Below are 25,514 nucleotides of genomic sequence, written 5' to 3' on the forward strand. Positions count from 1 at the left end.
TAAATAGCTTACTATAAAACAAAATATTGATGAACCTCCAAAAGTTTATCTCAAAGCAAAATTTCATCATTGCAAACTTAGCCAATTCAGCCCCCATTTTTGCCTCTTCCATTTGCAAATAAGGTATATATTTGAAAGTGCTTTGGAGTCAGTGACTCCCAAATGTCTGGCCCCAGACTGATTTCAAGCTATGACAATGTTCACATCAGTCTGCAACGGGAGAGAACTGTTTCACCACCAAGCTAGATTTACTCAAGTTAAACAGCTATTCTTCATTCAGGGATTATGTTCTTCCTGTTTTTTTCCTGGTTAAAACAACTGTCCTGTCATGAAATAAAGGTGGCAGGATGGCCAATGGCATTCCAACGGCAAGAGTTCTCCATTTTTAAGCCCTAGAAAGCCGTGTACAAAATCCAGGTCAGGCTGGTCTCATTCTGCTCTTAATCAGCCTTCATCTTGCAACCCTAAGTGGCGAGAAGGAAGAGCTCTTCCTCTGAGCCGGGCCACAGACCTTCCCCTGCTCTAACCCCGTGGAACAGGGTTTTCTGGAGCTGCTCTTTGCGTGGGCCATGCTCCCTGAATCCACAAGAAAACCACTTCCTCTTAGCAGACATGAGACATCTGCGTGTTGTCCCTCCGTGAGAAGGGGACCAGCTGATTCAATCCATATCACTGCCTTCTTGCCTGCTGGCTTCCTGCCCTCTTTTTCAGGGCTCCTAACCCACCACGGACACGCTGACTTATGGGAGTGCTCTGCTGGCCAGGGCTCAGAGGAGGAAATGAGAAGGGGGACCCACTGTGATTCAGCTGGGGGTGGGCACAGTGGGGGTAGCAGTGGCGAGGCTCCCTGCTGTGACCACGCTAGTTTCGGGGAAGCTGGTACAAAGTCAGGGATTCTGGAAGCCTCCCTGGTCCTACACAAATCTGACTCGAGGACCAGATTCCTGAAATCCCACAGTCTGAGGCATGCATTTGGATTTGAATTTGCATCTCAGGAAAAGGCAGCAGTCTCAGTGAAACTAGGTCCCCACAGCTCTGAACCAGGGAGCAGGGATTGGCCGGAAGGCAAGGGTGCCCAAGGAAGTGTGTGTATGCATGGAGAGAGGGACTTTCAGGAGGCCATGCAGACTGTCCCTGGCCTAAGAAAGTGAGAAATCTGAGAAAGAAAATTATCTTTTAGAAATGGGTTCAGCTAACTTTTTCTGTAAAGGTCCAGGCAGTAAATATAGCAGGACCCTGCACAAATAATGCCCCCTTTTTATTACAAAGTCTTTTATTACAAAATCACAAGCATATAATTCTGAAACATAACAATATCAAACTCAAGCACACCATATGACATTTTAGGTGAAATGTTCAAATAAAAACTATATTACACCCATATTATTACCCTACCAACCACAGTCAAGCAGGCCTTACTCCTGCCAGACCCTGTATTTTAGGCTTTGCTGGCCATATGGGCTCTGCTATAACTGTACCTATGTAGCCACAGTACTCTATAACGGGGGTGCGCGGTTGTGTCCCAGTAAAACTTTATTTACAAAACAGGCCACATTTGGCCTGCAGGGTATTAGGTGACACCTAAAAATACCCTAGCCAGTCCCCGTGGGCCTGTGTTTTGTGCTTCTCTGGCGTGAGGCTCGTACCTCCCCACACTGTCCTCTAGAAATGTATCCTGTTTACCCGTCTGCAACCCCTATGGCTTCTAGGGCAGAGACTTTGTGTCCCTGGTGGCAGCACAGAACAGGTTTCGATACATATTTGAGGAGGAAGTGGGCCTGTGGTGAAGGTAGAGACTATGTTTATAGCAGACAAACCTCACTGAGCATTTCCAGCCTCTTGGCAAAGAGCTACAGGTTCACAGAGGAAAAGAGACTTTTGTTGCTGACAAGCATCACCAGAAGACAGCAGTCCGGCTTACAATTTCATTCCTTGTTACAATGCACACCCATGGCTAAGTTCTGACGTCAGAGCTAGAGCCCAGAAAGCAGCACCATTGGAGCCACCTGCAGACAGATTGCTTCCCCGCCGCCCTCTCCGCCCCCTAGGGAGCCCTTCCCGTCACAAACCCATCGCCATTCACTTCAGCCTCCTCGATGAGGAGAAACACTGTGGTTAGCCAGGGATATAAAAATTCTTTGTTATTGGAAAATCTAAGTGTCTCTCTAGGCCTGTGCAGCACCATTAGGTGACGTCAATGACTCAAGGTATCTGAGCTCTGCGTTTCCACTATTCTCAGAACAGCAGCTAATTCATGGCAGTAATGACGTTTCTATTTAGAGCCTCAGAAAAGACGAGGTGGGCCCTCGGTTCCGCATCCCTCAGTCCTGTGCTGTGGGCTTGGCTGCTCTTCTGAGAAGCAGGGAAAGTTTACAGGGGGCAGGAGGACAGGACCTGGACATTGAATTCCATTCAAGCTAACCAATAGTTTGAAGGCCTACTGTGTGCCAGGCAGCACATGCAAACACAGACGAGCACATGCTAGTGACCCCCCTGGAGAGGAGAGGGCAGTTAGGCATGCAAATAGCCATGATAATGGTAAAGAAGGTTCTTTGGGGACTGGAGGAGGGAGATGGGACTTGAAGCTTCTTGGGCTAGGCCATGAAGACCTGGCAGAATTTGGGCACATGGAGTTGCAGGGAGACTGGTGACAGAGAGATCGGGGGTCCCATTCATTAAGTGAGAAAGAGAAGAAGGGGTAGGAACAAGGCTAGGTCAGTGGGGGGAGGCTGTGCTTGGTTTGGACATAAAATGTACTTGGCTGGTTTCTAGCATGAATGCTCAGCACAGCCCATACAGGTTGGTTTGTGCTGCTTGGGTTCAGTGGTTGCTCTGTGACCAGGCACCAGGATTTCCCGTACCTCTCCCCTTCCTGTGTCAACTCCCAGGTGATCTCATTCTCCCTCCTGGGCTGTCTAAGCTTTGTTGTTAAAAGGACTTTTTTTCCCTATGAAAGTCAATTTCCTTCTTTTGCCATTGGTCTTCCAAGGACTTGCCTCTCTGAGTGACTTGGTGGTATTTACTAAAAATTTCCTAATTCCAGACAAAATTCTTAGCGCAAAAGAAGGAATTTCATATTGAACTAAATCCTATGAAAAAGCATATGATTGCTTTGGCTATTCTAGAATATTTTGCTAGAATAGCTAAATGAATCCTGAGAAAGAAGAATAAAGCTGGAGGCACACACTTCCTGATTTTAAGCTATATTTCAAAACTATAGAATCAAAACAGTATGGTATTAGCATAAAAACATACACAGAGCTCCATGGAACTGAATAGAGAGCCCATAAGTAAATCCACATAGAGATGATCAATTAATTTATGACACAGGAGCCAAGAATATTCATGGAGAAAAACAGTCTTTCCAATATATCGTGGTGGGAAAACTGGCCCCCAATCCTAACACCATATACAAAAATCAACTCAGAATGCATTAAAGACTTGAACATAAGATCTGAAACCACAGAAGACAAAAACGTAGCAAAGAAACCCCTTTACACTGGACTTGGTGATGACTTTTTGGATGTCACACCCAAAGCAAAGACAACAGAAGCAAAAATGAACACGTGGGACTGCATCAGACACAACCGCTTCCCACGGCAAAGCAGACTGCTGACAGAATGAAGGGAAGCCTACCACATGAGAAAAAATATTTGCAAATCATATACCCAGTAAAGGGTTTATAGCCAAAATGTATGAAAGACGCACATGACTCAACAGCAAAACAAACAATCCAATGAAACCCAAGGGGCAGAGGATCTGCACACAGGTGACCCCTGAACAATGGAGGGGTTAGGAGTGCCACCACACACACAGTAAAAAAGTTCCTGTATAAATTAAGTTGGCCCCCACATATGTGGATTCCCACCCACGTGTGGAAAAAATTAAACACTTTTCCTCAGAAGACATACAAGTGGCCAACACATATGAAGAGGGGCTCAACATCACTGATCTTCAGGAAAATTGCAAATGAAAACTATAGGATATTAATTCATGCTGTTAGGATGGCTACTATCAAACAGACATGAGATAAGTTTTGGCAAAAATGTGGAGAAAAGGTAACCCTTGTGCACTGTTGGTAAGAACGTATATTGGCACAGCTACTGTGGAAATAATAGGGAGGTTCCTCAAAAAAAGTTAAGAATAGAACTACAATATGATCCAGCAATTCCACTTTGGGGTAATTATCCAAAGGACATGATAAATGTCCATTGCTGCATTACTTACAATACCAAAGACATGGAAGTAACCCAAGTGTCCATCAACAGATGAATAAAGAAATGAGGTATTTAGCCCTGGCTGGTGTAGCTCAGTAGCTTGAACATGGGCTGTGAAGCAAAGGGTCACTGGTTTGATTCCCAGTCAGGGCACATGCCTGGGATGCAGGCCAGATCCCCGGTGGGGGCCATGTGAGAGGCAACCACACATTGATGTTTCTCTCTATCTTTCTCCCTCCCTTCCCCTCTCTCTAAAAATAAATAAAATCCTTAAGAAATGAGGTATTTATGAGTGTATACACATACACACAGCCCCCAGTAAGTCCTTACTTAACATTGCTGATAGGTTCTGCAACCTATGCACACGTGGTTAAGTGAAACTACATATGACGAAACCATTTTTACAATAGGCTAATTGATATAAACAGTAATTAAGATCCTATGGTATCTCATATCAATGAAGCAACATTATAATGAAGCAACATTGAACAAACGAGATTATTCAAGGACCCATGCAAATAATCAAATATTATTTTGCCATAACAAAGAAGGAAATCTTGCTATTTGCAACAACATGGATGGACCTTAGTCAAAATGAAACGAGTCAGAGAAAAGACAAATACCATATGATATACTTATATGTGGAATCTAAAAAAGTAAAAATTAAAAAAAATCAAAGGTGAACTCATAGATACAGACAATAGATTGGTGGTTTCCAGAGGTTAAGGGTGGTCAAATGGGTGAAGGGGGTCAAAGGTATAGTATGAACTTCCACCTGCAGGGTAAGTACGTCCCGGGGTTGTGATGTGCAGCACGGTGACACAGTTAACAATACAATACTATAATATACACTTGAAAGTTGCTAAGAATAGACATTAGAAGTTCTCATCACAACAAGGACATCTGTAACCCTGTGTGGTGACGAATGGGATCATTCCACAGTCTACGCAGATGGACTTAAGTCCACACTTCGATACCTCAGCGGACTTAAACTCTGACTGGAAGCCCCGCGCAGGCTCCTGCACTCAGTTCCATTTCCCTTTGAGGTGGGAGCCCCCTTCTCATGGGAGGTCGGAGGCATTGGAGCTCAGGCATCTTTGGGTCCTGTCACTCCTCCACTTTATTTCTTTGCCTGGCCAGGCTTCCCCTTCTAACCCCACACTTGACAAGTCTCCAACATGCTCCCATCTTTCACATCCTTTAGATACACTGCCTCTCCTTTCCAAGTCCTCATCTAAGGCAAAGGCCATGTTTTATGTTGTCAAAAACAGGTAATTAATGATTGTTTGTTCAGTACTTCTCAATCAACAAACTTTTAAGCATGAAGTAAAAAATACACATAATCCATCATTAAAAGTATAAGTCAAAAAGAAAAAAATACCAACGCTGTTCTCTACAATAAAACTTTCTAAAAGGAAGGCTCTTAAATATAGAAACTGATTAAAATTCTTTTATTGCAGAAGACAATGCTAAAATGTATTGTTCTGCATGATGTAACGGTAAAAAAAATCACAGTACCAATTCAGGGTGATTCCTGTTTTTGATATGAATTTATAGGGGTGAAATATTCCAATGCATATATACTTTTTATTGGCTTATGAAATTAAGATAGAAAAACAGAACAGTTCTTATTTGAAGGAGGAATTTTATGCTTTCAAAAAATATTAGTCTCGAGTTGCACAGCCACAAGCTAAATCATAAGTGATATGCATGCCTAAGACGGCAGCACAGGCTTGCAGGGGACTTTGTGTGTGTGTGTGTGTGTTTTGTTTTTTTTTACTGTTTGCCAGAGGAGTCGAATTTTGCCATAAGCCTTCCAAACTCGCAACTACAGAAGACATGGAGAAAGACAAGCAGAGAATAGTGGCGAGGACATAACACGTGGTCAGGCTGACAAAGCAAACGAAGCAAGCTGGATACTGTACCTGCTTATTATTGTCAGTGGTACAACACAGTTTCTTGAGGGAGACAAAATGCCTAATTTTCCTAATAACATAAATAATTAGTTATTAGTGAGTCAAATACAAGATGATTCAACAAATCAGCAAGTGAAAACATCAACAGAAACTTTTTAAAGCAAAACTTGAAGGTCTATTCTAAGGCAGATTTAAAATCCGAACAAAACCCCATCTACAGAAAATGCATTTTCCCACACAGCCCACACATGCCTTCAGAAGCTGGGTTTCCCTCTGAGTCGCCACTGGCTCAGGAACATTGTCCTGATGGGCATTTCATTTTGTAACTCACTCCCGAGGCTTGGCTCCTCGCTATCTTCAGTGATGGGATGAAATGCTACTCCAGAAAAAATTGGCTCTAATTCTGCTGACGCTAATAACTTTATAGCTTATATAGAAAGCAAAAGACTCATTTGGGCAATGATCAAATTTCAAGGCTATTTTTATATTTAATTTTCGATATTATGTCACAGCATGATCATCATGATGGTGGCGTTTTTTAGGCAGAGAAAAATCCTCTTATTTCAAGGTCATGGGCAGAATCCCAAAACAGCCTGCAGCCTTGCTCATTACCATGAAGGAGACCAGGAAAAGACTACAGGTGTCTCCACGCTGCACAAAATTCAGCTTGAGGTAGATTTTCTAGTGAGAGCGAAGCCAGGAATTCCAGTGGGCTGTCTTAGATTTTATAGTAATGAGTCTCCTCTCTCCCTGTTTCTGTCTTTGACTCTGTCTCTCTCTGGTTCAGTTTTCTCTGGAGACCTCCGAGGAGAGCAAAGAATGTACTGGTTATCCTGTAATGAACTTCACTGAACAGCAAGAGGTGAAAACTCCCTACTTTTAATAAGATTTTCTTCTGGTAGCTCACTGCCTACAATTGGGGAAAAAAATAACACTGTGTCTGGACAAAAGAACTTCTGTTTTATCTGTAAAATCAGAAAGATCAGAAAAATTCATGCTGACAGAAATTACCAGCAACAGCACGTCTCCTCTGCCCAGGTCACCTAATAATTCTGGTCACACACACACACAACTCGAATCTCCGCTAAAACTTTCAGAGAGGCTGGTGTGGGGATGAGGATAACAACATGGCAGCCACAGTGGTCTGGGGCACTGACTGCCCGGGAGTGGCCATACAGGGGACCTTGGGCTCAGGAGAAGGGCCTGGTACCTCTCTCCGCACTCAGGAGGAGGGTTAGAGACCGCCAGTGCCCCCGCCCCGCCACCCCCCACACTGAGGCAGAATGACAGGGAACATGAGACAATGATCTCTAAACTGAGGGGGAACAATTTTGAAACTGGCCAAGCAAGCAGGCTCTGAGGGGGAACAGCCTGTGGACACTTGGCTGACTTCATGGAACGTCTTGTTTTCTAACCACACAATCTGCAGGGCACGCGGGCAGCCAGAGAGTCACAGGCTTGGCTCTCCTCTCTGGCTATTGGCACAATGACCGCCCCCTTTTCTTTTTCCAAAACTTCATGCGATGGCACACAGCCCTTACAAGCCTGTACTGTGAGGCTGGTGTTGACCTTCTGACTGGTTTACAAAGGGTCCTCAGTGACGGACTGCCAGGGGATCCTGGTTGGCTGTGTAAACCTTCTCACAAAATTAAACTGGGAGAAGGAAAAGGAGTCACATATTTGCCTTATCTCTCCCAAATAAAAAGGCTTCTCTGGGAATCTGAGATGAAATGGAATCAGGCCACCTTAGCTTTGGGTCAGACATACCTTTCTCTACGTAACCATGAACCCCTGGCTTCCCGCCGCCCGGAGAAAGCACAGAGCCAGTGCCTCAAGGAGGGAGGGTCGGTTCCCCCTTGTTTTGCTGTTGACATGAAGGGGGCTGGCCTAGAACCTGAGCTCCTTCAGAGGGTAGTGGGCATAGTGGAACCACAGATGATCAGGTGGGGCTGGGCAGTTGGGGTGAAGCTTCGTAAAGCCCATAGCAGGAGAAGACAGAGAGAAGAAAAGCCATGTCTGCTGGTCACATGGAAGTGTCCTTGGTATAGGCTATGGGCAGCCCAAGCCTACCATATGTGCAGGTCTAACGCTTACACTGACATTTCAGTAAGCCCACATGGGCCCTTCAACTAAAAGAGTTCACGAGTTTGCTCTCACCCTCCTTGGCCAATCACGGGGGTGATCTTCACGTGCTGTTGGATGCTGTCCCCGGACTTCCGTCTGGCATAGTAAACCCCTTGCCATTCCTACACGGACAAAGAGAGCTCTTAACATCCGCCGTCAAGGTCAACACCTGCTCCTACAGTGGGTCTCCCCAAGTTGAGCAATAAAATCCCACATGCTTTCATTACATTCACTAAACACGATTCTATTGTTGCTTCCACTGAGAAGCGGTCTCTGTAAGGCTCATGGTCACAAGGCATGAACACAATTAGACAGACACGTCCACTACCAGGCTGCGCCTCCTGGGGCCCAGGACACCTGACAAGTGGGAAGAGTCCCTGCTCTCACCCCTACGACTATAGTGGCACCAGCTCAAAGGATTTTTCTGAGATCTTTTCCCAAAATCTTCACAACAGTCTGAGTTTGACATTATCATTCTTAATTTACAAATGGGTAAACTGAGGCTCAGAGATTCTAACTAATGTGCCCATATTGGGAAGCAGAGAATGTGGTTTAGAATTCTCACCTTTTAATGCTCCTTGAAGCCCATCACCCTTCTACTATCCTATTCGGCCTCCAGACAAGACTTCTCTAGATCGGTCTGGCTGTTGACCCTGTCCGTGCAACAGGCCAAGGGGAGTGTGAAGGGTCCTGCTGTCTCTGGACCTTGGGGAAGTGGCTGGGATGAAGACCCTGGTGACTTCAAGGGGGACCTACCGCACCTCTGCAGTTTCTGGGAGGGAGCAGTTAAACCAGAGCCTGTGCCTTTTCTCTGCGGCCTTTCCTACTCCTCCCACACAATATGGCTAACTGGGATGAGGAGCGGGGTCCCCAGCTGTGGGGCTGTGTTCTCAGGGTGGGAAACAGGTGTGTGGCAATGTTCTCGGGGCTCCCAGGTGTGCAGCAGTGATCTCGGGTCGGGGGGCCCCCAGCTGTGTGGCAGTGTCCTCATGGCAGTTTTTTTGGAGTACTTGAAAATATTCTGTTTTCAGCCTCACTGCCCCAATTTTTTAAAATTAATTTTGGCCATCACATATAAACCAAACTTATTTTATTCCTGTGCACCGGCCCCCATTAAATGAAGATGATGCTATCTAACTACTTTACATCAGAGAAAGCAAGATGAAAGAAACAGCATGGGAGCAAGCACTCTGAATGCTTAATAGAAAACATGCAGGCAGCCCCTGCTGCAGGGGCACCGCTGCTCTGGAGGGGGCGGGGCCGGAGGGAAGGTCCCTACTGCACTGGACCTCCTGGGACCACCTCCTGGCTGCCTTCATCTCCTGGGACTGAGAGCGAGCCCCTGACAATGCGGAGCAGCAGGGAGATGTGAGCTATCCATCCCTGCTGAGCTGTGGTGAGAAGAGCAACAGGAAAACTAGGCCTCCATGTGAACACTGACATCAAATGCTTCTATTTCCCCAAACACTGGATAAGCTAAGGCACACACAACAACTCCATGGGCGGGACTCTGCTCGGAGATACGGATGATATTCCAGCGGTGACAGGTGGGGTGAAATTTCCTTAAACAAGATCACCAGATTCTCTATCATCACAATAAGCACCAGATTTGCTTGGCATACAAAAATCACTCGCTTCGCAAATACAAAAAAGTTGTATTTAATTATAACATTATTAAAGAAGCCAATCTTAAAGACGTGACGTGGAAACCCACAGGAGAGAGGACGCATCGGGGAGGGCGCGTGGGTCTGTTCGGCTGGCCTCACCCACCTTGCCCTTCTTGATGCACGTGTTGATGGTGTCGAGGAGGTCTGCCCGGTTCTTGTCGCTCTTGGGCAGCTCCGCGAGTTCTTTCCCCAGGAGCTCGCCCTTGTGGTAGCCCATCATCCTTTCGAAGGCTGGGTTGACATACTATGAACAGGAAGGGGTTACAGGTCAGTTCAGGGGAGCTGTATACTCCGGAGGAGTACTTGCTGGGACACAGAGGGGTGTGCTGGAATAGCCCACCCAGGACCGCCTCCAACTCCGTAGCACAAAGGTCCTTTTAATTTCCCCATCACGTATAACATCCTCTGTTCAACTTCTTCCTTGCTCTTGTTTTAGCTTCAGAGGGCTGGTAGGTTCTTACAGGGGCCCCCAAGAAAAAAACCTGCTATCAGCAGACTCTCCCCTTCCAGGTGCGCACTGCTCTCGGCCCATTTGCTCCTGCTCATGGTAAAGGCCAGGAGGGGATTAACACTTGTGACAGCATTGCCGTACCAGCTCTCACAGAGGCACAGGGTTTCTAACCACCAGGTGCCCCCTGTGGAATGGAGGACTCTGGTCCGTGTGAAAGGTGCCATCTGTCAGAATCCAAGTGAGGAAGGTGAACAGAGAGCAGGGCGCCCCCTCTTCTCATTGCTGGGGTCACCAGCAGGCTGCCCGCTGTGAAGGAGGGAGGGGCAAAGCAAAGGTGTTTCAGAAAGAGAACGGACTGTTCAAGCCTGGGAACAGGCGGGGGAGATGGAGACGTGTGCTTGGTCTGCAGCAGAAATGTGCCTGGTTTCTCTGTGGTCTGGGATGCTGACCCATGGCCAGGTGGGCCAGCGACAGGCAGCAATATGAGGACACTTTCAGATCCATTTCAAAGAACAGTTGGAAGAACATTCCATACATACAGGATACCAGGTGGGAAGGCTTTGGAGTCAGAAAAATATGGCTACATATTTTGGTTTCAATACTTTTCACTGGGGCTTTCCTGGAATAAGTTGCTTGCCCTCTGCCTTCCCGTCCCTATTACGGCACATTTACGTCTCTTTCACAGGGCCACTGAATGGAAAAGGGACAACCTCATGAGCACGACGATGACAGGGCCTGGGCATGGGGGGCTCTGCCCCTGTAGGTCTGGCGTGAGAGCCGGGGGTGTCTGTGTGTGCACTGGGGCGGGGCTGCAGCACTACAAATGCGGGGTTCTGTCTGTCAGGGGTCCGCTGGGTTGGACACTGACTGGTCTCTATGGATGAGAGTAAGTGTTCCTCACACTCAGTACCGCTGTGCAAACCAGCTGCGCGTTTCAAGCCCGCCTTTCAGAGTCTGTCTGAAGTATAAATGTCTTACTTTGCAACAAATATAACATGATGTCATTTCAACAACGGTTTGTCTACTATACACATTTCTTTAGGAAGGGGATTTTAGCATCTTTAGTGCTTTAATATGAGAATACGATCTGTAGGCAAATAAATGAGTACCTCTGAAAATATCTTGTCCCCCAAAGGAACAGACTCATAGAGAGAACAAACTTGTGGCCACCAGGTGGGAGGGGAGTTGGGGGCCTGGGTGGAAAAGGTGAAGGGACTGAGAAGTCCAAGTTGATATTTACAGAACAGTCACAGGGATGTACAGTACAGCACAAGGAGCATAGTCAGTAGTAGTGTAATAACTACGTGTGGTGCCAGGTGGGCTCTAGACTTACAGGGGGATCACTTCACAAATTATCTAACTGTCCAACAGCTCTGCTGTACACCCGAACTAATACAAAACACTGAATGTCAATGGTAATTGACAAATAAAAAAAAAGAAAATATTTCGTTCCCATAGGCACTTACAAGCATTTGCTGTACAATTCTGATATATTTCTGCATAAACCCTGTCTTCACAGATGGTGCAAAGAATTTATCCCACCTCTGTCAGAGAAATCACAGGCTCTGATCTGAATAAATTTTTATTCTTAGTGAATATCTAATTCTTAGCTTAAGTCTATCATTTTTTGAATATGCTGATATTTTCATCTCCAAAGAAAATGTGCTAAAATGTGCTAAAATGTGAGACTATGGGCAAGTGCTGGGAAAAGCGTAGCTCAGACTAAAAAGGTTCTGTTTTGACATCTGCAGATAAAAGGTGTCTCCGTACCTGAATCACATGCTCATCGCTTGTTATTTCTATGGCTTCGTGGCAGTGGTCTAATGCTGTAAACACTGAATTACAGGCCCTGGAAGTTGCAAAAGATCGATGTTAGTTCTGCTACAAAACCATTAGCATTTCATCTGTTAATTTATCAAAGTAAACAGTTCCTCAGATTCATTAAAGCTATGTACCTTCCGATATTGCCTTGAGGAAAATAAAACCTAGGCTTTCAAACTAGATGAACAAACAAAAGCATATATTTCTATGTATATGATACAAAAAGAAGAATTATAACCACAAAATCTTCATGGACCATGAAATGAACTACACACACGCTGAATGAGACCTTCCTACTGAGACCAGGGAATGAAGGTTTGGGGGACTGTCTGTGGGTCCCCCGTGTTCTACACCAGTGACGTCCTTCCTGACTGTGCTGTGCATGAAACAGAAGTCAAGTTCCCATCAGTGAAGAAAACCTGCTTAAGCCCAGGTTGGATCTGAGGTAGTCCAGCCTTTTGTAACAGACACAAACATTTCATCTCCTTTCCCTCCTGACCTCGAACAAGCCTGTGCATCACAGCTGCTGGCGTGAGGAGAGGCAGACACATCGGAGATCCCCCCACCTGGGTAACTACACAGCTCTGCAGGTGGGCAGGCTTCTTGCTGACCTTGGTTACGTATCTGGAACATCTGAAATCATCTCGCTCCCTCAATTTCTTGGAAAGAATTTTAACTATCTTTCAAACCCAGACCAACTCCAAATACAGTAAGTTATGTATTGTGGAACAGCAAGTATGTAACTAGTTCTTAAAGCTTTGTTTTTTGTACTGGCTGTTTAAAGAATACCAGTGAAGGCTTTCCTACCCATTACAAAAAAGATGTTGATTTACTGGATCGATGTTTCATGAAACAAACTATTAAAGTGTTATTTACTTTTCCCCCACTCATAATGGCACGTAACTTTGCCATCCTGTTCGAACTGCTTACAAGGCACAGGGCAGAAGGAACCGGGGGGACCTGGTTCCGTGTTCTGCCAGTTATGGGACCTTGGACAACGTTGTGTTTCCACTGGCCTTCAATTGCCTCTTCTACAAAATGAGGAGATTAACACGTATTTTACAGGAGGTGGTAAGAATCAAAACGAGTTACATGAGGCATCTCTCAAAGCACTCAGGACAATACAAGAATTCAGCACATGGCGCTCGTTATTTGTAAGATCCCAGAGTACTATTTCTTCGTTCTCTAAGGCTTTCAAAGGCTGCTGGTGAAAAGTGAATCACAACCTGTCTTTTCTCATGATTATACTTGAAATACCAAACCAAGGACCGAAGTAACAAACCAGTAGCAAGTAACAAGGTAACCCATATGGGGAGTGAAGGATTTTAGCCCAAAGAAAGATGAAAGACAGTGTTCCTGCAGTTGTAGAGATCAAGGTATTAAAACCAATGTGGAAGGGTGAGTAAAATAAGGAATTATGATGTGGGTGTGCAGAGGAGACTACAAACCTAACTCAGCCGAGACCCCAGATGGGCACAGTAAGATTTCTTTTTTAACTTGCTACAGGTTACCTAATTTGGGCTGTGTACTGTCCTAGTAGCATCTCTGTACTTGTAAGTATGATGATTTAAAGTAGGAGAAAAAGGAGACAAGAGGACTTTAAAATTGTTACCAAAGCTGCCACTGCACTGCCACCCAGGAAGAAGCAAACAAGATCTGGTCTCACGGTCATGGGAGCATTTCCCAGCGCCTGGGGCGCTGCCCCACGTGGGTCCCGCAGGGGAGCGCCGCCTGCTCCCCAGAGCTGGCCGTCTGGGGCACACGCTCTGCGGGCTGCTTCCTCACCTCTGGAAGCTGCCAAACTAAGCTCTCAAACACTTTAAGTGGCAAATTCCTCTAATATATATTAAATGATAAATTTCTCTTTTGTCCAGGTATCTTTTATAAGTACCCATGTGTCTCATCTAAGTCCGTAAACAGGTACTTCAGAGTACTATTGTTTTTGTGAACTTAAGAGGCTACTTTTTAAAAGATCTTAGCTCCAATCTCCAAAGTTTATCTACTAAATGGTCATTGTATGATTATTTACAAAATATAAAGTCATCAGTAAGTATGATGCCCAATGGGACAAAGCAAATACTTATCAACAGGCGAGGTGAGGGGACCTGGGTGGGGCCAGAGGTCACTTTCCCCAGGGGAAACCTCTCCTCACCCGCAGCCTGTGGATCGAGGCTTCAGGCCAGTTTGGCTGATGGTTCTATAACCAGTGGCAAAACGAGGCAATCACCCTGAATCATTGTTCCTAGAGTTTGGGAATTTAATTGCTTATATCAATTATTAATACTCTTCACTCGGAAAAGTCCTTGTTTTATTTATTTTCTGTTTCTTGGGGACCTTGTAACTCTGTGCCTCAAATGTATTTTTGTATCTTTTAGGTTAAGAAGTTGGAAAATCGGAAAGAGCAGCACAAGCAAAAGCAACCCTGGCGGGGACACCCCTGAAGTGCAGGTGATGTAACCATTTTCCCCTCCCCTTCTTAAGGGCCCGTGAAGGTCCAGAGGGAAGGCAAGTGTTGCGGAGGCCCGGGTCTGAAGTCCGTAAAGGACACAGCGGTATGTGGCAGGGTGCAGAGGGCTGCAGACGGCAGAGTGGGACACGGATCCCACCCCGGAGCCGCTGCCAGCACACTGGGTAGCTGTGATTGGTGGTGTCGGGTCTCCCTGGGTCTCAGTGTTCTCCTCTGTCGGCTGTGGCCGAGGTGGCGGGTCGCACATAATCTCTTGTGTCCCTACCAAAGGGGCTCTAGTCTCCTCAGACAAAACACGCACACACACAAACAGAGGCCACCTGGAACAAGGACAGGACTGCGCAAGGTGGCAGCCTGTAGAGAGAAGACTCTGAACACAGATCCACATCCCCGCAGGGGACTGGGAGGGACAGGGAGGGAAGAGTGGAGGCAGCGCGGGGTCACGGACTCGCTACTGGTCAGCACCTTCCCGGGCAGTGATGCAGTCGGGCCGGCCACTCTGAGCCTCCACAGGTGGGTTTCTCCTGTGACACAATGGCTGTCACCCAGAGCCCAGGTGTCGGTTGGCACTCTATACACGTCTGTTAATACTAAGCTTCAGAGTTCCACAGAATACAAAGTTTTACCCATTGTTTAGAAACTGATTGTTTCTAAAATTGGGGCCTGCTACCTTCTTAAGACTTGGAGAAAAATAAGCATGATGCTTTGGGTGTACTCCAGGATAACAGACATCAGACTAACGATGACGCATGGCTGCCACTGCATTAGTTTAAACTGATCAGCTTCAACTCCCAGTAAGTAGAGAAATCCTACCTGTATTTTGGATAACAAAGTTCTTTTCATATAAAGAGGCACAGAGTCAGAGGTAATGGTCATCTCTTGTCCCTATTTCCCTAGCCAGTCCCCATTTCATGAATTCTTTTGCCCCATGAAGTGATTCATCAAATGCACTCAGAAGTAAGATTTGGCTCTCCTGTTTTAAAAAAGTTATTCTATAAAACAGAATTTTAAAACTAGATAGTTTTTGTTTGATCCCATGATCAAACAAAATGATTGTCCCCCGCCTTGGTTCAGTAAGTATGGCCAGCACACATGAAGTCCTGGACAGAAGTATCTGCCTTCAGCATCCAACACCATCCTTGCAGTACAGGCTGTCCCTGCAGAATGCCAGCAATGTCACATATTTAGCTGCAGCTGGGGGCGGAATTGCAGGGGAAAGTATTATATAATTAGACTATAATTATTCTGGCATTGTATAATAAAGAGCCTCATTTTCCCAGTCTGCAGCAAGTGACGGAGCTGCCTGCCTGCCTCTGGGAGGCAGGTAGAGGCTTTCAAGGTCCTTGGATGCCCTAAGGACCTGGGGAAGGTCATGGTTTGGGGTCACCGTGCCCCCACCCACTGGACCCAGATCTAGTATACCCAGGGAGAGTCAAACCACGCACACACCCCCACTCCTCCGAAAAGGGAAAGAGGTTGGAGACAGTGGAGGCACAACCAGCCAAAAAGCAGCAGAAGAAACCGACCACTTTTTCCTCCTCTGGCTTCCTCTTCTGGAGAACACTACCACCCCCAACCTCACCCCACCCCCTCAATCCCACCCCACACAGGCGCAGCTCTCGGACTGGTTGTTCATGGTTGGGAAGAGATGTTCCTTACCCACCAAGCATCAGCAGGTGTGGGAGATAAGAGATTAGTGCGCTGGGCAGACCCACCTTCCTGGGGCCACTGCCTGCCTGGGTCAAGTCTGTTCACCAGTGTCACACTGATTTATATTAAGAACTTGACCTTTTTCATTATGACCAACTGCCTCAGCCAGCTCCAGTCAGTGAGGAGTGAGAAGTTATGAGATTTACATAGTGTTAAGTACTTAGAAATTTGCTAAGTTCCTAATTTGATGAGACCTTGAAAAGTTTTCAGTGCCCCGACTCCAAGCAGATTTCATGAGCGCAATAGCCAGAAGTCCTTTCTTCACGTCCTTGTGCTGGCTGGGGATGTCTCGTCCCAATTGCCAGTCCTGTCTTTGCCCGCTCACCATCCACACCTGACATGTGGACACAGCACCTTCTGACACCTTACATGTGCCATCAACGTAATGTTGCTTATGAAATCTCAAACAATTATTTAAAATAAAATGAGGAAATTACCTACTAAAGCAATAAGGTATCTGTTCATTTTTGTTGTAGATAATACACAATAAAAGATTTAAATAAAAACAAAGTCCCTCTTTTTCTAATTCTATTCATTGTGGAAACATCTAAAAAAACAGGTACAGTCTTTTTACCCTCAGGTAAAAATAGTAAAGAGCCCCAGGAATAAAGACAATGAATGTGTAATAGTAAAAATAATAAATTTCTGAAGTAAAGGCACTGTGATTTTCTTTAAAAATTCTATGAATTTCTCCAAAGCTAACAAATATGTGGCTACAAAGAAACCAAGGGACCTAATTATGCATGTAGATATTCCAAAGTTTTTGGCAATATTACTCACCAAAAACTGTTAAAATACCTAAATTTCCATTGTTGTTTGAGATTTTTTAAAATACTCTCCCACCTAAGAAAGTCACTGTTTATCCACACACTTTGTTTCTTAAAGCTCTCTATCCACCAAAAGGCACCCTCCTTGGCCATGGTGCACCCCAGAAGAATGGCCTTTGTGGATTTATGCTAATCCATTTTACTTCCACAGGACTGAGAATGGAAGAGAAAAAATAATTTTAAAAAAGGGTTTAGTTACCTTTGAGTGCAAATGAAGAGCTAAAATAAGAAGTATAATCATTACAGGGAGATGCTATCAGATTTTTTTTTTCTGAGCCTGATACTATCCTGACCTGTAGTTGGCCCGAGAGAGGGAAGCCAGGCCAGGGGCCTTCTGGCATCCCACAGCCCAGAGCTGCTGGGCTCTGGCCTCCCAGGGGCCACAAGTTGGGCAGGGCCCCCTCTGTCCCTTCCTCTTTCTCTGCTTGAGGGGGGCAAGTTGAGAGAGTCAGGGTCCTGGGAGAGTACTGGAGTGGAGCCTGAGCCAAACCAGGTGTGACCCTGGACTTCAACAACCCAAGATATCCCAGAAGTAAAACGCCTACCACCCAGAGCTCCGGCCACTCAGGTGAACCCAACCCAGAAGCGAGTACCAGGGAGCAGCCTGCTCTTAAAGCACTCTGCACCAGTTCAAAGACCTAAAATCGGATTCCTGAAGATACTTCCCACACAGGGGGCCACAGACAGCCTTCGTGAAACTGGTGTTGTAGTTGCTCAGCAATTATTACAGTTAGCATACTAAATATACCCCCAGGTCTGCTCCTGTCCATAACAACCCACAGAGGATTTGCAAATGTTGAAAGCAGCAAGTAATCCTCAAAGGCTATTCTTAATCTTGATCTAATTTTACAAAAATTAAACAGTACTTTGCTCGGGATATAATTTTAAAACTGCTGTAAATAGTGGAAAATACTGTCAAATAAGAAATGCTTCTAATTTATTTCATTATAACAAAGGGCTTCCCGTTTAGATTCTCCTGTTTACCAGACACCATTACTTGCTTAATGGCTCCAAAATCCCTGTGATGGAGCCAGGACCCTGCAAACAGCAGCCTGATGACAGACGAGCATTTTTGAGGAAATGGTAACCAGCCTTGTGCCCTGTCTTACTTAACTACATACCGTAATTTGAACTGTGAGCGAACTTCCCCGTGTTCTATTTGAATAAGTTCATTATAGCAAGCAGTGATGCTGCTATTCTCCACAAATCTCTGAAAAGAAAGCAAAGATAATACATAAGACATATAAATTACTTCTTGGAGAGTTAAATAAAGAAACTGAACAGTTTTTCCTACTCCAGTAACTCTGTTACATAAGACAACTAGTAGATAAGGTGGAATGACACAGCTGTCAAGGTGTCTGAAATGCTTGTTTAAATGCATGAGAAACAACAGAGCAGGTAATATTGTATGCTTAACTCCCTGTGTAACAAAGGTGGGAAAACTGCAGTTAGTTACCGAAATGCCTGTGCTTTATCTCGCACTAATGAAAGTCTTCTCAGACCCAGCACCACACACATCGGGTGTGTGCCACACTGGGAAGGACCCCTCTGGAGGGGAGGGGCTGTTCTCTGCTTCCTGCCTCATCTCCTGAGTGTCTACTGCGCTCTCTTCCCCGTGTCCATCCGTCACACACGCACACACACACTGCCACTATCCAGTGGGGATGGCTTCCCAGTGGGGAGCACCTTTGGAGCCGCGACTTCCCTGTGCCCCTGGGCCCCACGACTGCAGGTGGAAGCTGGGAAGGGCAAGGGAAAGAGGGGACGTCATGAACGTGCACAGAGAGGAAGTACCGTTTCTTCTTTTGGGTGAAGTTAAACATGGTTGGGTTCAGGATGAGCTCCTGGATGGGTGGAGATTCTACATCAGCCTATGAACATTGTTAGCTGATGTTTCATAATATACGAAAAGCAATCTGTGATAAAGTAAGTTTTGGAAATGTTGGAGTAAACAGATTTAGGCTGGTTTATTTTAAGACAGAAGCTTTAAAAGTAAACTTTGGTGTCTATGTCTAATGAGAAAAGTAATATACATTAATTTTAAATTGTATAACATACAGAAAAATATAAAGAGAAACCCCCAAACCACTGATAATGTCATAAGCTACAGATGTCATTAATTTTGGAAATAGTTTTTTATAAAGATTTTATTTATTTACTTTTAGAGAGGAGGGAAGGGAGGGAGACAGAGAGGGAGAGAAACATCAATGTGCAAGAGATACATCAATCAGTTGCCTCTCGAACACTCCCTACAGGGGACCTGGCCCACAACCCAGGCATGTGCCCTGACTGGGAATCAGACCTTTCAGTTTGCAGGCCAGCATTCAATCCACAGAGCCATACCAGCCACAGCTAAGAAATAGTTTTTTATATTTTACTTTTCTTGAAGTTTAAGAACTTCCATTTAGTGAAAAACAGCTTTCTGTAGGTGCTGTTTTCTAAACACCGGAGGATTTTGTACAAATTGGTACTTAATATGTGTACCAAGTAAGGTAAGGGAGGATTCCAGTGCCTTATCTTTGGGGGATTTTTCAAGACTGTAGTTAAAAACCCCTACCTCTGAAATGATTTGGGCAAATCAAAAGCAGTGGTCTTCAAACCTCAACATGCTGAGACCTGGGCCTTTGGCTAAAAATTCAGATTCCAGGGCCCTGGTTGCAGAAGCTGAGGCAGATGTCCTTCGTACAGGACTTCTCAGGTCATTCGACGCGCTCATGTGCCACGCTGCTAACGTGCACTGCGCATTCCCAGGGGCGGAGGAGAAAGAGTCTTCACTGGTTTCCTAAGCTTATTTGACCACAGAAGTCTTTTACAAAGGAACACCTGTTAAGAGCTGTTGGAACACTAAAGTTCCACAGTTTGAGAAATACTATCTCAGTGGGCCCCGTGTGGGGGTTGCGCTCTGACTTTGCTGTGAGTGTGAGCTCTGGCAAGCTGTTCAGTCATTTTGGGCCTGTTTCCTCCTCTATGAAAATGGAGAAACTATTCAGTCTCTCATCTGTCGATGAGGATGCACTAAGTAACCTAGAGTGGAGCCAAACAAACCCATTTTGGCTCTCCATTTCTTCCTTAGGAAGCCTCTCCAGGGGGAAAACTGACCGGCACGCCTAGTACATTGCGTGGCACATGGTAAGTGGTCCATGAACACTCAGTCAACTGAATGAGCATCATTCCAGATAAAAAGAGAGGGGCACAAACATTGATATAAAAACGCAGTTTGGCGATTGCCCTTTGCTAAGATACAGGTTTCTGAAAGGCTCAGAGTAGACTGAGCATCATGCAGTTGGCCACTTACACAGAGCTACCGAGGCTTCAAGTGGAGTTGTTGTGGAATATTTCATGGCACAATTTGTTCCTGGATCCCCACTTAGGGACCCATCGTCTGAAGTGCTGGCCAATTAGCTAGCAACACAGGGCAGAGTTTCAGCAGATGCTTTAATACAATCAAAACAACTCAGAGATGGGAAACAACTGCACGGAAGGCAGAATTGCTGGCATACTTGGAAGAGTGCTTGGCTAGAGAGTTGCCAAAGACAAGATTTTGCCCAAAAAAGGAGACCAGCCACCTGAAGAGCAACTTCGGCTGATCTTATGGCACAGTAACTCAGAAGGGAGAGCCTTTGTGGGTGCTGTGTGCATCCTCGGGAAGAGCACAGACTACCTGGGGGCACCCTGACCTCGCTGGCAGAGGCCTTGAGCAGACCCGGCACTAAAGAACACCAGGTGTCCGTGGCAGGCCTCATACTTCATGCTCCCACCAGGGGCTTTATTCTCCGTGCTGACTGCAGAAAGTAGCACCATATCCAAACAGAAGGCAATGAAACCTTCTAGAACAGCAGACACAAGTTACAAAACATGGAAAAAGGAACGATGGAACTTTTCCCTCCTAAATTTCCTTAATTGCATTTTCAGCCCACAAAGGACAGTTGCTTCCCTGAACTTTTCTGTGAGTAGACGTACAATCCCAGGGTCACTCCTCTACACCAGTCAGTGGCAGGACACTGGACTGAAAGCTGACTTCTGGAAGGACGCTTGCCAGCACACACAGGGGTCCCCATGGATATCACCACAGTGTGTCACTGCTGTTCTCAGCAGTGGGGCCCCAGGAGGGGGAGAACCTACGACCTCGCACTCCGAGAGGCCCTGCCTCGGACATCAAGGATGATGTCGGGCTGGGTTGCAGTGGGGTGGTCAGCATCAAACAGAAGAGCTACGAAACCTGTGGGTAACCTCAGGTTACTTTTTAGAAAAGGATCATTGTAAGGAGAGAAGTCTCAGGCCTCTCTACCAGTTTCCCTTTTTCCATTCCAGAACTCAGAAGCATTGTTCTATGCATTCCCGTCAAGACACAACACGGAAGAACAGCTTTCGGAACCAAATGCCAGCCTCCGAGAGACACCATGACGGATAAGAGGAGAGTCAGGGGAGTGATGCCGCTCACTAGGAACGTTCATTCCCAGGACACATGTGAACCACGGAACTGCCTGGACACATGACAGAGCACGGCTACTTCCACACGGGAGCAGAAAACAACCCAAGCACAGCGCTGCTGCTCACAGCAATTCCTGCTCTTCTGTGGTCTACAACAAAGATAGGGTTTTTCTTAAACCAGGGACTGCAATGCACTGTTACTTAAAGCACCCAAAAGAATCTTCATACGTCACAAGGCAAAAGCAATATCCTATTTTTGAAGGAACAGAATGCATAACACCATCTATTTGAGGTTCAGATTATTCCTACCAAAAGACCTGAGATACCAAACCTGCCTAGTTATTTAGTTTGTTGGTAAGTCTCCTTGGAGTAATCCATCTTCGTTTTCCAGTTGCACAGCAGTCTAATTCGTGCCGTTGCTCTGAGAATCTATGACTGAAGCCAGGAGTTTCACAGGACGCCTGCTGCACACGAACCAGCCCCGGGAGCCGACTCAGCGGACGTGTGCAACCACACGCACACCCTGATTCTCACTGACCGGACTGATTCAAGTGAGATAACTCTGGGGCACAGAATTTCGACCCGATATAATAAGATGTGCTTTATGTCATCACGAAGTTATAAGAAAAAAGGAAAAGAAGCTTAACTAGCTAGCAGGTGCTCATTACCACCCAAGAACAGTTCTTTCCTTCATAATCCGAGGCTCAAGGCCCTCAGCGCTTCTCCACGGACACTGGCCTCCGCTGCTGTGGGAGAGTCAGGGATGAGCTGCCGGCCCCTGAGGGAGGGGCTGGCCCATCGTCTACGTACCCTGTTGAAGCCTGCATGAAGAAGAGGGAGGACTGAGGCCTCTTCGTGGTCGCCCGATCTGCAGCAAAGCAGAAAATGTGGTCACTCAGCAGATACAAACCAGGATTCCTCACACTGAAACATGGAGAGAGAGCAATGAGGCGACCGTGGCGCTGGTCCCCCGAGTGGCTTCCTGACAAGCATGTGCCCACAGGGTACACCTGCCCTCAAGGACCCAGACCCCCACATCTGACTCCCAGATGCAAAAAAGGACCAAAACAGTGAAGAGAAAACTAGCAGTGTGCCTGAAGGCCTGTCAACGGCTCTCTCCAGCCTGGGGCTGCCTGCTGGAGTTGGGGCAAGTGTAGGGGAGCAGTCCCATAGAGGGACAAGGTAGGTGCAGCACTCATCCCAGAGATTGCAGTCTTCTGTGCCATCCCCAAACCTTCTGAAAGCACAACTCCCACTGCCCCCCACCCCCGCCACCAAGACCTGGCAGGGTCCACCTTTCAACGTGAGGAAGACAACAGCCATGATAAGTTGCCTCAGCCAATAGCCAAATGAGAAAGACTTGTCGTCACCAATGCCAAGTTAGAAAGGAAGAGGGGAAAACAAAAATTGACCATTATCACTCATTTCATGGGAAGGTTTCCTGTACTGAGCCTACAGCTGGGTCTCAGAACTCAGTGTGAGAACTCAGTGCAGGGGGGGCGGGGGGGGGCACGGGGGGGGCGGTGTGGGTTGGCTTGTCATGAAGACAGGCTGGGCTGTCACTATTGTGAGAGAGCAAAGACTCCCTGAGACATGCTACACATACCTTGGAAAACAGGGAAGAAAAATGGAACAGAGGGGATTGCATGGAGGAGCAGATGGAAAACAAGAAGAGAAATCCCAGTGTTTATTTGTGGCATTTCTTGTCCAGGGAAAAGCTGCCTTCCCTAACTCCCCTTCTCCTCGGGACTCAAGGTTCCACCTTTGCTAGCTGATAAATCAGGATGGGCACAAAATGGCTTCTCAAGGTATTAATAATGTTCTATTTATTATTAATGTTTATTTCATAAGCTGGGTGGCACAAACTCAGTATCCATTTTTATCATTACTCTCTCCATCTATGAAACCTTTTATTAAACCATAGGGGAAAAAGGTGAAAAATAACAATAAGCCACAGCAAACCATAACTCGTCAAGGACAAACACACACTTTTGCTGTATGAGTAGGAAATTAAAAGAGTGCCTTGTTCTTGGGCCTGTGGAATCAGCCAGGCTTTGGGGGTGTGCCGTGTGGCCTGGTGCGCTTCTGGTGTCCACGCCCAGGGTCCCTGAGTCCCCAGAAGGTAAAACATCAGCCGGAAGAAGGATGACTGCCCATCTCAGCTTCCCTCACTCAATCCCCTGAGGTGCCACCTCCTACCAGGAAGGAACTAATGGGGACAGTTTCTTCATTTTCCTTGCCCCATAGCCCATGGCAGGTATCAAAATGGACTCCTAATGTGAGACTCGAGGCGTATCAGGTAAGGAGAAGTCTTTGGTCAGGCCCAAACTTTGGGGCCAGCATTCCCCACTGCACCAACATGCTCTGCAGTGGAGAATTTCAAGTCTCCCCTGGCTCCGGCTACTTGGGGTGGAACCTAAGCTCTCCTGAGTGACTGGCCCGTCAGCTCCTGCCTTGCAGAATCTGTGCTATTTGCCACAATGGGTCCAAGTTCAGTGGATCCTAGGCCCGCCTTTTAGATCTTACTCTCTCCAAAGCAAATGATGGCTGTTAAGTGATTGGAACCCATTTGATACTTGCAAAGATCCCCTCCACTGTGGTTTGTACAAACAACCTTTTTCCTTTTAGATCTTCCATTCTAAGTGTCCGCCATTTCAGACACTAACCCTGGCAGACTAGTTTCTTACCCCACAATCTCAAGCCCACAGCTTAATCCCTCTTTCCTGCCTTCCAGCACTGGCACGCAACCTAGTCCTGCCTCTAGCCATATAACTGTCCCCAAATGTAAACTGCACATCCCTCTTCTTACAGTGGATTTACAAATGTGCCTTCTTGTTCTCATGCTACCATTTGTTTCTTCTTGAGCAAGCCTTCTCCCAGCTCTTCCCCCACCCCTGTCTCTTTCCTTTAAAGAAAAAAGATAAGCTAGAATCACGTCCTCTCCAGATCTCCTCCTCCGCAGACTTTCTATTCATGTCTAGCATATAATGAAGTACCCACTTTCTCCTGAGATGTATGAATATGTGGTAACAGCAGTGAGATGTGACAGAGAGAAAACTTACAAAACAAAGAAAACCCCCCAAAGCATGATCTCAAGTTGGTGCTGCAGGGCCGAGGACATGCCCATTGCTTTGCCAGCTCCAAAACTGGATTACATCAGACAAATGTCTCAGAAAGGACAGCACTATTTCCAGTAGGGGTGGGAGGTGCGCTTACGCTTGTGAAACCACCGCGAGGATCACCGTGTGCTCCGAGGGGTTTGTGGCCCGGATCGACCTGCAACAAGAAGGTGCCAAGTCAAACCAGGTGACCTGGGCTTTGCTACATTAAACCAATGCGAAACGGCTTCCCACTGAAGACCAATGGCACAAAAGCAAATCTTCCTCTAAAGAACAAGTCTGGTGTATGGCACCACGAATGCTGTACACCTGGAACTAACGTACGATGGGATGTTAACTGTAATTGAAAAACATGACACAATTGTAACCAGTGTACCGCGTGAATGAAAGATGCTCACAATGAGGGGAACTGGAAGGCAGGGGTGCATGGGAACGGTGGGAACTCTCTGTACTGTCTGCACATTTTTCTGTAAACCCAAAACTTCTCTAATAAACAAAGTCTATTAAACTAAAAAATAAAACAAAACAGGATAAGTCTGGAAACACATAGAAGACAACAAAGAAAGATGCCCTTGTGGATTAGGACAATCTCTTTGTGTTATTTAAAAAAAGGATTTTTTTAAACTCCCAGGCAATTAATTATCCAGTAGGTCAGATCTGCCAATTTTCCACTTCAAAAATCAGCAAATCCCACTTAAATTCCATGTTTTCTGATTGAAATTCCACCCTGCAAAACAATTGGCAGTCCTACAATTCTCTAGTTA

At 46.1% G+C, this 25,514-nt stretch overlaps 1 protein-coding gene across 7 annotated transcripts in view; it reads right to left on the reverse strand.

Moving 5' to 3' along the window:
* The window catches only part of PDE8B (phosphodiesterase 8B), a 221,756-nt gene that overhangs the window by 70,416 nt on the left and 125,826 nt on the right, over positions 1 to 25,514 (reverse strand). For all 7 annotated transcript variants that reach the window (XM_045847827.1, XM_045847826.1, XM_045847825.1 and 4 more), the window contains 7 exons: positions 24,848 to 24,907; positions 22,442 to 22,499; positions 18,322 to 18,410; positions 12,146 to 12,224; positions 10,028 to 10,168; positions 8,291 to 8,379; positions 6,143 to 6,203 (listed from right to left, as the gene is read on the reverse strand). In XM_045847827.1, coding sequence (XP_045703783.1) covers positions 6,143 to 6,203; positions 8,291 to 8,379; positions 10,028 to 10,168; positions 12,146 to 12,224; positions 18,322 to 18,410; positions 22,442 to 22,499; positions 24,848 to 24,907 — 577 coding nt within the window. The remainder of the gene's footprint in view (positions 1 to 6,142; positions 6,204 to 8,290; positions 8,380 to 10,027; positions 10,169 to 12,145; positions 12,225 to 18,321; positions 18,411 to 22,441; positions 22,500 to 24,847; positions 24,908 to 25,514) is intronic.

Source organism: Phyllostomus hastatus, unplaced genomic scaffold (assembly GCF_019186645.2).
Source record: "Phyllostomus hastatus isolate PE091 unplaced genomic scaffold, TTU_PhHast_1.1 phas_contig_58, whole genome shotgun sequence".
NCBI lineage: Eukaryota > Metazoa > Chordata > Mammalia > Chiroptera > Phyllostomidae > Phyllostomus > Phyllostomus hastatus.